At 31.4% G+C, this 15,491-nt stretch overlaps 2 protein-coding genes across 2 annotated transcripts; one reads left to right on the forward strand and one right to left on the reverse strand.

The window, feature by feature from the left end:
• Positions 1-290: 290 nt before the first annotated feature.
• LOC115881455 (active regulator of SIRT1-like) lies at positions 291-1,127 on the forward strand. The gene is made up of 4 exons (XM_030898931.1): positions 291-556; positions 626-715; positions 782-936; positions 993-1,127. Exons 1-4 carry the CDS (start codon positions 490-492, stop codon positions 1,110-1,112), a joined length of 432 nt encoding a protein of 143 aa, XP_030754791.1. The 5' UTR covers positions 291-489; the 3' UTR covers positions 1,113-1,127.
• An 840-nt stretch (positions 1,128-1,967) lies between these two features.
• Positions 1,968-15,418, reverse strand: LOC115881454 (protein virilizer). The gene is made up of 17 exons (XM_030898930.1): positions 15,189-15,418; positions 14,842-15,133; positions 14,590-14,781; positions 14,341-14,531; positions 14,077-14,213; positions 13,905-14,024; positions 13,638-13,842; positions 13,418-13,583; positions 13,151-13,362; positions 12,877-13,097; positions 5,741-8,687; positions 4,378-4,544; positions 4,230-4,317; positions 3,675-3,837; positions 3,016-3,171; positions 2,120-2,228; positions 1,968-2,058 (listed from the first exon to the last, which is right to left on the reverse strand). Exons 1-17 carry the CDS (start codon positions 15,285-15,287, stop codon positions 2,016-2,018), a joined length of 5,508 nt encoding a protein of 1,835 aa, XP_030754790.1. The 5' UTR covers positions 15,288-15,418; the 3' UTR covers positions 1,968-2,015.
• Positions 15,419-15,491: the final 73 nt, after the last annotated feature.

Consider the following 15,491-nt stretch of genomic DNA (forward strand, 5'->3'; position numbering starts at 1 on the left):
GAAGTAGATTTGTGTGTCTGAATTGTTCTAGTCTTTTGTAATTTTTCTATAATAAATACAATTTAACTGTCGAGATAGATATTATAAAAAAAATACTTATTTACTGGAATTTGTTTATTAACCCTATAATTAACCCATATTTATAAACAGCATACTAACATTTTAAATAGTTTGTTAATAAAAAGGTGGGTAAGTTAATTTTTCTTACTTCTTTCTAAACTTCCATCGGCTTTTAATTTTTGACATATTTTTGACCCTCCCGTGTAGCTATATAATTTAGTTATTTTTATTTTTTTATAGGTTAGTATATTGGCAACATTGATAATGATGTTAAATCTATGGCTTAAATCAAATGTCTTAAATGATTTAGGTTAGGTTTAAGAAGTCACTGGAAGTCACATACAGTCACCTGCAGTCACATAAAAGTCACATAGACAAGAAACAGAGGCAAGCAAGATAAATTAATGTAAAATATTTTAATTAATTGAAATGAGTGCAGCTCTTGTGAAACAGGCCTTAGAAATTGTCGATCCAGACTTTAAAACAAATAACAAAGGTAAGTACTTATTTCAATTATAAAACTGATTTTTTCTGTGACTTTAATAATGTAAAATTATATTTTAAGCTTCCAGGAGAAAAAACAAAACAGATGCATCTTCATTATTTCCCGAACATCACAGGATTATTGGAAAATCATATAAAAAAGGCAAAAAAGGTATTTATGGATATAAAGAAGTGTGTTTTGATATACATTAATTGAGTATTTTTCTATATTTTGCAGAGAAAATTGGTTTAGGTTTTGAAAAAAAACTTTCGGTTCAAGAAGCAAAAAAGCAATTCAAGACAAAAGAACAAATATTAAAAGAGAATTTAAAGAAATTGGAAGTGATACGAGAAAATAGCAAAATTACATTAAATAAGGAACAAACCAAAAATGTATTTTTTATCATTCTTTATTTTAACATTTAATATACCTAGTGTTATATTTTTAGATCATAGAACGAGCCAGAACCAGAAGACCCATTGAATCAAGAGGGAAAAAGTCAAAACAGCCCAAATCAGCATTTACGGATGAAGATTTTAAGAAATTTGAAGAGGAATATTTCAGCTGATTTACACAAAATGTTAACAGATAGAAACCAAGGCATTCTGAAATTAGGACTGAGTGTTTCTTTTCTTTTATATCTTTTCTTTTTACTGTTTATTCTACCCTTGTTACCTATAGAAAACACTATCTTTGAAACAATTACACCTCCATCATACATATTATTATTTTGTGGAATATTTGGTTTACTGTTTATTGGGTCTCTTTCAGTGTTTACTCTTTATGTCATGCTTAATAAATAAAAATTATATTTTTATTTATTAAGTAAATTATTATTTAACGCAGAGGTTTAAATATATAGAAATCCATAGATCCACTAAGAAATGCCATAAGATTGAAAAAAAAAACAGTTTTAAAGTTGACTTGGAAATGGCATAAGTAGAATGATTATATAGTCAGTATTCTCAATATTATATAGTCATCGATCATAGTTTTAAAGCCAACTTGACGCTTTTTTTTTCAAGTACACTGTAAGATTGCCATGGACTTAACTCAGTTAAAAAATATATATCTTTTTCTTTGTTATTAAAGTAACATTTTAATTGATATTTTGATATTGTTTCGTGGGGTTAAATTAATGTATTTTAGCATATTCATGAGTTAATAATTGTTATTCAGTTTAAATTAAAAATATAATATATTATTTTGAGGCATTGTTATTATTTAACACCATTTGATTGGGTATTTGACATAATTATTTGATTCTATAATCTGTCCAACGAGTTTTGACAGATGACATTGAAAAAATTACAGAAAATACAATTTACCTATGAATAAAAAATGACAAAACAATTGTCACTGTCATGGATCCTCTCATTTCACAGACTATATATATTTGTGATAAAATAAACACACCATTTAATTTTAATTAATTCTATTACATAGGTATATATTATTCACATTTTAATACTTAAAAATACGGACTTCTTCCTAGTGGAGCACCCCACCATGGCCTAGAACAAGATATATTTTAAATTGAATAATAATAATTAAAACTGATTAAAATTAACATACATTTGCCTATTGTACTGCATACTTCTTTCAGAAGTGACAAAGGCTCTTCCTCTTGAACCACGCGCCATGCGGGTGGATGCCAGTATCTCCCTGCTTATTTTGTTATAACCTTAAAAAAAAATATGTTACAAAATTATTGTATTATGACATAATTAAATAATATGTAATAATAGGTTTGTTCCATCACAGTAATTTGCAGGGGCGGATTGCAGAGATTGCAAAATATAGCAGAAATATGAAGAAAGTACTACAAAACAAACTACAATCAATTGTTTCTAATGGATTTCGAGAAATCGATTTTTGATTTTCGCATACTGTCTACAAAGAAAATACAGCAGAAATATTAACAAAGTTCTTGAAAAAACTACAATCTATTATTTCTAATAGATTTCGAGATATCGATTTTTGAATTCAGAGTTCTAATAGCGCAACCACTGTCGAACACCAACTCAAATCCACTTACTTTTACCAAAAATGCAAGCGTTTCTAACTTGCACTTAAAAATTTCCAAGCTATAGGGAAAATTGCTCGTTAATAAATAAACAAATAAAGTATCACAAGTAATTAAATCGTGAAGCTGAACGCATGATGTACACCCTTTCCTAGAATTTTAAGTACTGATTGGGTCGACCGCGACGAATCTGCTATATACCCTTCCACGTCTCTTAGCAATGTGCACAGTTTCTCGGTTTATTTCATACGTTTGGCAAAATTTTTACTATTCTCTCTTTGTTGAGTACATTTATAAACGCATTGTACTCTTCTTACATACGGAAATCTCGACCCAAAACTAACCTTTGCCAGTATATACTCATGCCTTTAGTATATACTCATACAGAAAAAAATATATAATGTGTTAAAAATCATTTTAATTAAAATTATTGGGCATCATTTACCTGTAGGGCCAGTGGGTTGAGCTCCACATGTTTCCAAAGCTACAAAATCATCAACATGTAACGAAGGAGGTCTGGATGTGTTGGGAGGTCGCGATCTAAACAAATCAGGTCGTTGCGGTGCAGTTCTTGGAAAACCTCGCGGCCGCATCGGTGTAACTGAAAAAAAATACATACATAAAAAGTAAGGTTTAAATCAACGTCATTTTATTGTAACAATAATTATACATTTTTAAAAAATCGTAATAAATAAAAATGTGATTCTAAAATATTCGCTGTATTAAATATAATAAAATATCTCATATTTGAATAAAAGTAATTATTACATATTTCTAAATGAATCATGCATTTTTCTGCCTTTCTCTTGTGAGTTTTTTTTAGGATAGTTGGGGTACGCACTGATATGTAATTTTTAGTCGGCCGACTATTTAGTTGCAAAAGTGAAACCAATATATGCTTAAGGATCCGATTGGCCCAATATTTGATTGCATTGGTATCCTTAGACTATACGCTGATAGGCAATTTTTAATCGACCTACTATTTACCTATATTTGCACATTTGTAACCAATATATCTGCAAAGTGTCTTGTTTTTCAAATTAATATTTAGTTTTAGAAAATATACAATAATTGTTTTGGAGTAGTTTGTATTAAGGTACGTACTGAAAGGTTTTCTGGTCTTTGTTCTTTGTTCTTCAGTGTTCTTGTTGATGCTGTCATTGATAGAGGTCTCTGTTCTAGATATGCGGCACAGTTTTTCTACTTCTTTGATTAAATTAAATTCGGGTGGAAGCTGTCGACATATTTCAAATAAATCGCAAGGTACCTATAAAATGAATACTTAATAAAACTTCAAAATAGGCATAATGATTTAAATAACTAAAAATACAACAGTATGTCCCGGATTCTCTTTACAAGAGGAAAAACTTTTATATTATTGACATTTCCAGAAAAATACACCGTTCATAAGAATTTTTGCTTGTTCTAAATAGTTAATTCTTTTATACTTCTCCAAATTTTCATACCGGTTTTGGGAAAATTAAAAAAGAAACATGAAAATATGGCTGAAATTTTCCTAAAAGTCCTAAAAATCAAAAGGCTTTTCTATGGTAATATAATTTCGATTTCATTGAGTTTTAACATTCTGTATTTTTAAAATTATGCATTTGTGGACCCATGTTCATTAAGAAAGTATATAAAATAAGTCTATAAACTTACAGTTTCGAGTTGTTCTCCCTCTCCTTCATCAGACGGCACTGCCAGCCAATAACGATCAGTCAATCTCTCATCGCAAGCATCCGACGAACTGGAAATTTACCAATATATCATATAAGTATTATAAACATAAAGAAACAATTCTAAATACCTATAGATGATTCTACAGGCGTACTGAGTCAAAAGGGGATCAGGAGCCGGAATTATAACCTCTTCAAACGAGTCTTTAAGAGGCTCTTCTGTGCTTTGTAACTGCTTCAAAAATAAAGTTAAACCTTCTAAAATCGTTTCGAAGTTCGTATCTTCTTCCGTCTCTTTCTAAAATATAATTTAGCCATCATAAGTCTATATTAAAGATAAACAATAATTATAATAATTAATCCACAAACAACATTTTTTTAAAGAAAATTAAGCTTTAAAATTAATTTAAAAAAAAAACACTTAATGTTGTGCCACTCGGGTTCTGCATAAAAGTGTTCAAAAATGGTCAGATCCATATTTGTATAGAGGGAAATTTTTAACGATTTAATGTACAGTGAGATCGAAAAAAAACAGCGTCAGCGATGGCTATGAAATGAAGATCGCTGTCATTTTAGATGTAAAATTATATGCGGAATGTCATCGATCGTCATTTCCATGCCAACTCCATGCGTCTAACTCCTGCTGAAGTGACTGTAATAGATCTATTTTTCGATGTCATCTGTCAAAATCTTCCCTGGCTTGTTGGACAGACTAAAGTAAAAGTAAAAATAAATCCAGAGCTCGCTACGTAATTTGTCCCTTGGCCATAGACTTAAAAATATATATTTGTTTAAGCCTCACTCAGACACTCGAAATTAGTGGAATGGATTAGTGGAATCAATTATACCTGACACTTAAAAATTTATGATCTTTTCCAACGTCTAAAAAATACAACTAAAATTAATAGAATATTCTGTATAGCAACAGCTTGACGGTAGTCAGTTGTATCCATAGAGAAAGCCTAATATCTAGCTTATAAAACAATAATGCCCACTTGCACCGTTTGTATAAACTTTGTTTAAAGGCTAAACAGTGATTAACTATAATAAAATATGTATAGTTAATCACTGTTTAGCCTTTAAACAAAGTTTATACAAACTGTGCAAGTGGGCATTAACTTTTGATTTCTAACCACAATTTCTCTTGACGGATGCCAAAATGACATTCCCGCAAATTCTGAAGTATAATTAGTGGAAAAGTTAAAAGTTTCTTAACTTTTTCCACTAATTGAAGATTACTACTTCTAATTTTGACGTTGTGAATGCTTACATTGATATTAGAGGAACAAACTTCTACGCTAATTGAAATCACTAATTTATTCCACTAATTTTGAGGTTCTGAATGAAGCTTTAGTCTTTGACATAGACTGTATAATCCACGTGACGTCACAACATGCGTTAAAGCTTATCTACCTAAACGGTCGATAAGCTTTTATAGTAGATATGTTTATACTGGCTAAACCCATAGTTGAATATACCAAACATGTCACTTACTTTAAGAACCTCCTCCAGCTGCAAAAACGGATGTTTACCTCCATTTTCATCAACCTTATCCCCTTCCCATCCAATGAGATTCTTTATGTCTTCCAGTCCCAACTTAATAGTTCTAGGAGTGTACGGCAACGTTGTGTCTCCTTCTTCAGTCGTCAGACACACCCTCAAAAACTCTACCAGAGTGTTCAATGTCGACAAACATTCCGCACTAGTTTTCGAAAAGTTTTTACAAAGTCTCGTCAACATTATCAGGAACAGTTTGTCCCTTTTCAGAAGATCCTCTCTCAAATGGTAAAACCCATAATCATGTTCAGTCAGAAGTAACAGGGTGCGCACTATGGGTAAATAAGTCACAAAAGAATTTTCTGAACCTAAATGGTCAAGAATTACGACTATAAAACTGAGTAAGTGCTCTTTAGCGGGCATGGCGTTGGCTAAATATACTTCAGAACTAACATTCGAGGTTCCGTCGATTGAACATTGCATTAACGTGATTTCGACATCACAAAAACTCTGGATAATGCTCAAAATACACTCCTGCGCCTGTATATGACTGTTCGCTGCATCGCTGAGTCTTAGAATGTTCGAAAATGCCGGTATTAACGAAGAGTACTTGTCCTCAGTCTTTCCAGTAACGTTAGAGTTCGTATGGATCAAGTGCAGTACTGCACTTTTTATAGTATTATGCGTCACCAAACAAGCCAGAAAATTAAGCAATCTAGCAATATGACTGGAACAAGGAGCGTCTTCTTTAGTTAATACAGCCCGATACACAGTGTCTAGCATACCCTTAGCTACCATAAGCGCAGAATTTGCAGCTAAATCCGATATCTGTACGCAGATCCTGCGAAGTAAGTTTAACAACTGCGGCTGCGTAGATATACAAATCCTGTTGATCATTTCCTGAATAGCTGTGTTGTAAGGATGGAGATGCGCAGACCAGAGCTTGCGTAAATTTATCGCCCAAGAAATTTCTTCTTTGCTCAAGTCATCGCGAGTGTGAATGGGTAAGGGTAAAGGTAACAATTCCGATAAAATTAACAGGCCGGATACGAAGGTATACGGTGCTGACGTAACAAATTTAATCACTTCCCCGCACATCTGAGACCATAACGTCTTATTTAAAGAATCTTTTTCGCGGACTTCGGCAGAAATAGGCTGAGTATACACCAGCAGAGTATCGACTATCGCTATTTTACTTTTGTTGGCGATCTCATAACCGCTTGCAGTCATGGGATAACTATTTAAAAAATTGTAGGTTTGTAACAACACCGGTATTGTTGTTAAATCGCGGAAATCTGTGTTTCTGCACTGCACGACATAACCTAACATTTGTTTCAGTAGAATAACAGCGGGATAAATTATATTAACCAAGGACAATCCTTGGTTTGATACTAAAATTGAACTGTGCAAACCAGGCTGTTCATAGTGATTGCAAATCTTTTGTAATACTTTCACCAACAAGCTAGTTCCATCTAGCGAAAATAGTTGTAAAATAACATGTTTATACTTTAATTCAACATAATTTGATAAAGGATTTTCCAATCCTATGTGCTCTTTATTTTGGTAAGGTGAGATACCTAGATAATGTAATATTCTTAGACTGGTTATCATTGGTCCAGGATGAGAAATTATATTTTCAATTTGTTTATCGATGATCTCGATAAAAGGAGCTATATTGTCATAATTCAACACGTTGACACATTCAAATGGAGTTAGGTATGACCTAGCCTCGTTTATTTTCAAAGCTGAAACGTCATCATACAAAATATTTAAAATAAAATGTATGTTTTTGTTATGTTTTTCGATGAATTTTATATTAGATACAATGACAACGGTGTAATGGAGAAGGTCTAACACGTAGGCTGCTCCAGTGGATTTTTTAATTTTCGCTAAATATGACTCAGATTTCGAGTTTACAGTTTCGAAAAATTGCAGCAAGCACTTTGAATTCTCTTTCATACCCAGCATTTCGCTCACTGAAAATTTACCGACGTTAGAAAAAGTCAGACATAGTAAACCATGCAACTGATCAATCACTGGAAGAGCATCGACGTCAAAGTTGTGTTTTTCGCCAATATCTAGCAAACACTCGATGTGATATAAACTTTGGAGTTTGTAGGCTATTCTTAAGCCTAGATTATGAGATTTCACTTCAATACAGTCACTAAGACTGTACTGTATTTCCTCGTCGGTCCTTACCAAACATTTCAGCAAAACATTTACTGTTTGGCTATTTTCAGAGAGGTATTGTAAACCTTCTGAAGTATCCAACAATACTGAGACTATTTCAAATATTGGTGTTTTTATAGGTGGTAAATTTAGTGTGCTTGGATAGGTGAGGAGCAGCACAAAACACTGTAGCAGATTGAACATTTTAAAGTACTGCACTAAAACGTTATCGGTATCAGCACGCATTATTTCAAATTGCGCAGCAACTGGTAAAAATCTTTTAGGCTGGGACATCGTAAAAGGTTCATTGTTGCAGTAGCTCAAAATCTGATTCAAAGATTTGGTAATCAAATTAATTTCCTCAGCTGAAATATCGTGTGACACATTTCTCAACTTAATAAGAATATTGTGAATCTTAAACAATATTTCATACAGATTTAATTTCTTCAGTATAGAGCTTAGGGCAAACTTAATTCTAACCAATGGATTTTTCTCAATAGCTTCTACAATTATTTTATATCCATTTGCCTGTTTCAAAGCAATATTGTCTGTGTATCCATTCTGTAAACTATGATTGGATACGTTTCCCATTAAAAACTTTTCTATGGCAAATTTGTGCAAAAGATACGAATCTAAAGCCTTCAGTATCATAAGTTTTATAGATAAAGCCATAAATTCTTGGTGATATAGATCAAGGAGTTCCTTGTGAAGGTTGTAGTTCTTATGCCAGATATATTGGATGTATTCGTCACTGCGGCATAGCCAATCAGCCAATCTGAAAATTGATATAGTGCTGAGTGATTTTTTTTTATTAAACGTTACAAATAAATAAAATTTAAAAACTTTAATTTCTTTTTGGAAAATAAAACATAAAATTAATATAATAATTATAAAGTATATTCAACAAGAAAATACATGACAATGCCAGTTATTGTATATCATTTTAATTTTACAGCTTAATTATATTTTCCGTCATATTGTCATGTCAATTATCTTCCCTGACAGACTTTGGCATATTTATTATAAGATGGTTGACAGTGAAACGAGACAGAATAGGCTTGGTGCATTCACCGCCGGTGCTGCCACCATCGGAGGATATCGTAAACAACTGATATAAAGAAATACACGGGTTTAAATAGCGAGTATACAAGAAATTTATTATATAATTATTCTAAAAGTGTTAGGACGTATAATTTGTGAAAATTATAAAAATAAAAAAGTAAATATTTTGATATTTTCAGGATGTCTAACTCGTATTATAATTTATTATTCCGGCTAAAAAAACTTTTTAGATGAGTTGAACTACAGTAGCGAGCATAGTTTTACGCACCGGTTTTGCTAGTGAGGTCATAATTCGGGCTATTTTAACTATAACGAAATGTTTTAAAGGTGCATAATTATAATTTCAGAAGTTGTTCATAAAACATTTAATCGCTACTTGATTAAAAAAAAGTATACCATTAATATTGCAAATTATTTTTCTTTCATTCACATTCCTCTCATAGTATGTCTGTTTAATTTTTTGATTATGTAACGAGCACTTTGTTTACTCACTTGTTTCGTCGAACTGCTTGAATCCATTTTTGCTTTTGATCAAATCGGTGTGAGAAACTATGCAGCTATAAAATGTTGTTTCGGAAAAGTTGAATATCCGGGAAAGTTGAATTCTTTAATGTTATTGCACCCACAACGCCCTAATTATGCCCTCCTTTAGGCGTTAACATTTTTTCAGCAATTTTATTAACATTTTAAATTGTCACAGCACAACACGACGCCTAGTTCGGATTCTTTTTCACTTAATTTTTACTACCAGTGTTAGGTACATCACACAAACCTCGTATCTAAGTGTTTTATAGTATCCTTGTATATGAATTTTTAAAGTAGCTCAACCTAAGACGTTTATGGATGTAAAGCACCAGATGACGGGGCGTATTTCACAGTCTTTTACTAGAGAAAAATATTTTTTGTTACTCTGAATTTTGAAGCGGCCAATAAAAACAGAGAAAATAAAAATCGATAATTTTCGGATTGTGCCAATTGGTTACTAATCGACCAGATACTTTTTGTCTATTAGATATGCTATAAAAGCTGGTAATTATACAATTCGACCATTGTAAATACCCGACAAATTCCGCAAGGCCGACGAGGTCGATGTTTTTCAAGTGTTTTTCACTGATAAGAAAAAAAAATGTTTGTTTAGATAATTTTCGAGATATTTTTTCTTTCTGAATGCACATTTTAAAATATTTTATATTCTTTGTCCGCTTGATCTATTATACTGGTCGCACGTATCGAAGTTTTATTTCTTGTAGTTTTAAAACATTTTCTTGTTTCTTTGTAGTTGTAATGTAAAATTAGATTAATTTATTATAAGTTTGATTATAATGTTTAGTGTAGACTACCAGCAGAAATTTAGTAGTGTTTTTATATTTTATTTTGAAGTTAAGTAGTAGGTGAAGGGGTAATTTGGTTATTTTTTCTTTATGTTTGATTAATTAATAAGTTTGATAATTTGTTTAGTGTAGAATACAAGAAGTAGTTTGTGTAGTGTTCTTATAAGAGATTATATTCATTTATTTTGTAGTTGAGTAGAAGGTGAAGGTATTTGGGTATTTTTTTCTTTTTGTTTTTCTTCTGATAATTATTGTAGTAGTTCTTTTAAATATTGTGATAGATACATTATAATCTTCCTTCTACTTTTCTGGTAGTTGAATATACGAACAAAAATCTGATCAAATTTATTTTAAATAAAATTAATCTAGTCTTATTAATTAATCAAATTAATCTAGTCAAATAATATTAATTGCAATCAATTATTAAAAAATATAAATCATTTTGGAAAATAACTTTTGAAATGGAGTATTATTGATTAAATTTAGCCAATTTTTTTTACCCAGTAGCGTATTTCAATATGATCTTATCATTTATCACTGTATAATAACTTTGTTGTGGCAGAAAAATATACCAGTTAGTTTCAAAATATTATTTTTTTTCAAACGTCACAAAAGTATTAATTTTTGCGACGTGATTGACAATATAAAAAAATCATTTTAACGCCTAGACATAAAAGTAAAGCACTTTTACGCCTAAGCATAAAAGTATGAAAATATATTATTAAAATGACATAAGTCTCAAATTCAACGAGCCGTAACCATAGTTTCTCGATATCTCGATATATAATTACTCATAGTACAAAGAAAACTTGAAAACAAGGTATGGTCGATAGCGTCTCCAATTTCGTTGTTTGCACATATCGCCTGTGACGTCATATGCCATACAAGAAAATATCCGTATTGTTCAACTGCCACTAATAAAAAAAGACCTAAAATAGGGAAGAATTAAATAACCCCTAAAATTATGTAAAATCATCGAGCTTGACATTTGAAAAGTTATGACACATGATACATTTATTATGTGTCATCTGTATGAAAATTTGAAATTTGCGTGTGGAGCTTGCCGATCAATAGTGCCGTTTATCACTTGTGACGTGGTGACAAACCTGCGCAATATCGTACCTTGTTTTCTTTGTATCATGATAAATACTTACAAGGTATGAGTTTTAAATATTTTTATATTATTTGGAACGTTTGAAATTGTTTAAAAAATTATTTGTGGCGTTTGAAAAAAATAGCATGTTCTATTCGGAGTAAAAATGACTTTTGTGCTTCGGCTGTATATCAAACGTACAGTCTCGCCACGAAAAGTGTCATTGGAATTATTCCTATTAAAACAATATACTAGAAAGTTTTATGGTTTAACGGACTTTGTGAGTTAAAACATAATGATATTTTCAGTTTTTATAATTCTTGGTCGAAAATAAACGGCGTCCGCGATGGGTATGAAATGAAGATCGCTGTCATTTTATATGTAAATTTATATGGAAAATGTCGTCGATCGTCATTTCCCAGCCAACTGGACGCCGTTTTTTTTTTCATATGGTACAAAGTTAAAGCAAACTTGACTCTGACCATGTTTTACGCTAAGAAAGATTTATTTCGTGTAGTAATAAAGATTTAAATGGTGTATTAAGTACATAATATTTATTTAAATGTCAAATAATATTATTGAAGCACGTGCCAAGTTTTATTTTTAATTAAGAAAAAAATTAATCAAGAATGTACAAACGTTTTGTTTTCAAAAAAAAATTATCTTAAATTCGTAAAACCTCAATTTAGAATAAAATGATCGAAGAATGAAATAAAATTTTATAGCCCTGGGTCAAATCGAAATAAAGTGTATGTAAATTTTTTTAAATATTAATAATTACCAGTAATTAGCATTAATGTACCAACATATTGAAAATTGTTATTTCTTTGTTAAATACGGTTTAGAATCCTTAAAATAACAGCAAAAATAATCGAAAATCAACAATGAAATAATAGTTTTGTTTAAATTTCTTAATCAGCTGAACCCTATTATAGTTCGCAAAAATCCGAGCTATATTATTACATTACTCTGAGGGAAATACCGCAAATAATCGATATTTTTGACTCCGCCCCTAATCTCATGCTTCATTCCTTTAAAGCTTCACTATTTGTTCACCAGAGGCAGCACATTTTGTCGAGAGGTTGAACAACTTTAAGAATATATAAACAAGGATAGTATCAATAACTGCACTAGCAAAAAACTAAAATACTTAAAATTATGACAAAGCCACGATTTCAATATGATTTTAATGGAATCAACATGAACTGTGTAATCGGGGCGGCTTGATGTATTTCACGAAATAACATAGCGAAAATTTCTGATTTCTGCCGTCTACAGCGCTGCGGTCGGGATTTTTTGAAATCGACTGAAATGCACCAAGCCTGTAGATTACGACAGACGACATCCAATAATGACAGAAAATACAATTTACCTGTGAATCAGAATGACAAGTAAGAAGGTTGGACATATTTTAGGCGCTATTTTCATTCATAAAAATATCTTTATTTTCACTATTTAAATTATAAAAAAGTACTCACCTAACACCACATTTAATATGTCTAATCTTATAAGCAGGCTGATCTTGAGCATTAGCCATTTCATAATTTAACGCAATTTTTAGCCAATCAGTAATAGTTTCAATAATAAAACTAGTTTGATTAGCTAGTTCCCGATCTTCAGCGCTCATTTTCGGGCTTATCAGAGACCTCGCTGCATTGTGAACCTTCATTATATCCACAAAAAAAGGTGCTTCGCCAATCTAGATAACAAAAGGTTATATTATTAATTTAAATAAAAATATGTAATACTAACTGTAGGGATTAATTTTTCACAAAGATGAACAAATTCTTCTTTAATTTCTGGATTGTGTCTACTAAAGTTGTCCAAAACATATTTGGTAATGCTGGATTTTAGGTAATCATCAGCAATTCCGATAGTTGTTTTTAGATTTTCTTCTATCTCAAGAGAATTATCTTTAATAAGATATTTCTTTGTTTTAGGATATTTTTGTAGTTCTGTTACACCTATAAAAACGAAATAAAAAAAATTATAAGAAATGAAAAGTTTTAAGCCATTTACCAGGAACAAATTGTCTAATGATATCATCATTGTTGGTGTATGCAGTATAATCATACTCAGATTCTTGATAATGTTCACCATCATCGACTATATCTTCGTCACTTAATATTGGCTCAAACTCTTCAACATCCATTTGAGTGACTTCTTCATTAGGAGATGATTTTGCCTGTTAATTTTTTTTTGTTAAAGTGTACTTTAAAAATTGTTTTTTTTCTCTTACATCTTTAGAAATATCAACATCCTCGGCAGTTTTTTCCTCTTTTTTCACTTTTTCTCTTTCTTCATCGTGTAATGAATGTTCTGCATGCCCTGTTGGAGACAACATTTCTTTAACCAGTTCTACATTAGGTGGGGAATGAGGTTTTTTAGGGCTCTGCATAGGAGGTGTCCTTGGTCTTTTCCTATCTTCCCTATCCTCTCTATATCTACACATAAAACAGGATAAAAGAACTATGATTATGTCACTTTCAAACAAACTTATACATACCTTTCAGATCTTCTGTAACTGTCATTATGTCTTCTATCTCTTCCCCTGTCCCTATCATGTGTAGTTTCTCTATCTCTATCTGCCTCAGACCATTCATGATCAATTCTATCCCTGTCAGTCCTAGCAATCACATTTATTTAGCTTTTAGTTGAAAAAATTATCAAAACATTACCTGTAATCACTTCTCTCGTGTTCTCTTTCGTAAGGATCTTTATCTCTATTAACATCGCGATATTCTTTAACTGGTCTGTCTCTATCTCTATTTTCTGATTGAGAATATCTTCTATCCCTTCTATCATGTTCTCTCTCCTAATATTTATAAAGTTATAAATTAGTATATTATACAGGCTGACCCAAAAAAACCAGTATGAAGCTTTTTATTGAACACTAGGTCACCCTGTATACCTAATAAATATTCAAGAATAATATAACCTACATGATACATATCCCTATTTCTATCCCTATCACCCTCTCTATTCCTTCCTTTATCCCAATCAGTTTCAGGTGTATGATGATAACTTCTAGGATCTTTAGGTACATCATTATAGTATTCAGGAAATTCTGGATGCTGATATGGTTCTGGCTGAGCATACTGTTGAAAGTTTGCAGTTGATGGATTTGGGAATTCTGAAAACAGCATAAATCATTTGAAATAAGTATCTTATAGATAAAATTAATTTATAACCTAATGGTTGTGACGGAATGTTGTCCTGAGACCATTCAGGATCTACAGAAGCTGTAGATATAATTTGCTGAGCATCGGCAATAGTATTGGGCTGATTCGGTATAGTAGGATTGACTACTGGTTGGATTATTTGTTCTGCTATATTATTAGTTAGGGTTCCATAAACAGCTAGGGTAATAGTAGTATACAAACCTAAAGTATTAAATAAACTGTAAACATTTAAGATAACTCTGAAAGGTCAATATCTTTTACCCCTTAAAACTAAACCATCAGTTGGTATTTTTCTGACTGTCTCATCAGGTGAGCATTCCAAATTGATTTTGCCATTCTGGTCATACTCAAATGCACCCAATGTTTCAAATGTACTGGCCCCGGGTTTGCCTAAATCATTTACAAAAAACTCAATCTGAAATTGACTAGGATTTGTGGCTCCTAATCGGACACCTCCAGGGAAATCTGCTTGAACTCTAGCACCCAGGGGAATTATGCGAACTTCTGTCACGTAAACTGGTTTCGGAAATTGAACTAAATCCAAATTTATTTCCTAAAATGATAATTATGTCAGACTTAAATAAAAATCATTGTAAATGATTATGTGCCTCTGAATTATCATGTGCAAATGTATCGAAGAATAAAAGCTCAACTATTGTGTCGGACATCATTGAATTATCACGGATGTAGTGAGAATTATATATCATATAAAACTACTTTACGTGAATGGAACATGTGAATATTTATATGAGGTATTTTTCATAAACAAGGGATTATTTTCATTTTAAATGTTTGCAAGAAAAACAAAAACAAATATTACAGTTTTTGAGGTTAATTCTAATTCAGTTATAGCAAATCTGTGGTTAAATCTTAATACAGTTAACTGTAATTAAAAAGTAATATTAAGCTAA

Source organism: Sitophilus oryzae, unplaced genomic scaffold, assembly GCF_002938485.1.
Source record: "Sitophilus oryzae breed Bouriz unplaced genomic scaffold, Soryzae_2.0 scaffold_172_pilon_pilon, whole genome shotgun sequence".
Taxonomy (NCBI): domain Eukaryota; kingdom Metazoa; phylum Arthropoda; class Insecta; order Coleoptera; family Curculionidae; genus Sitophilus; species Sitophilus oryzae.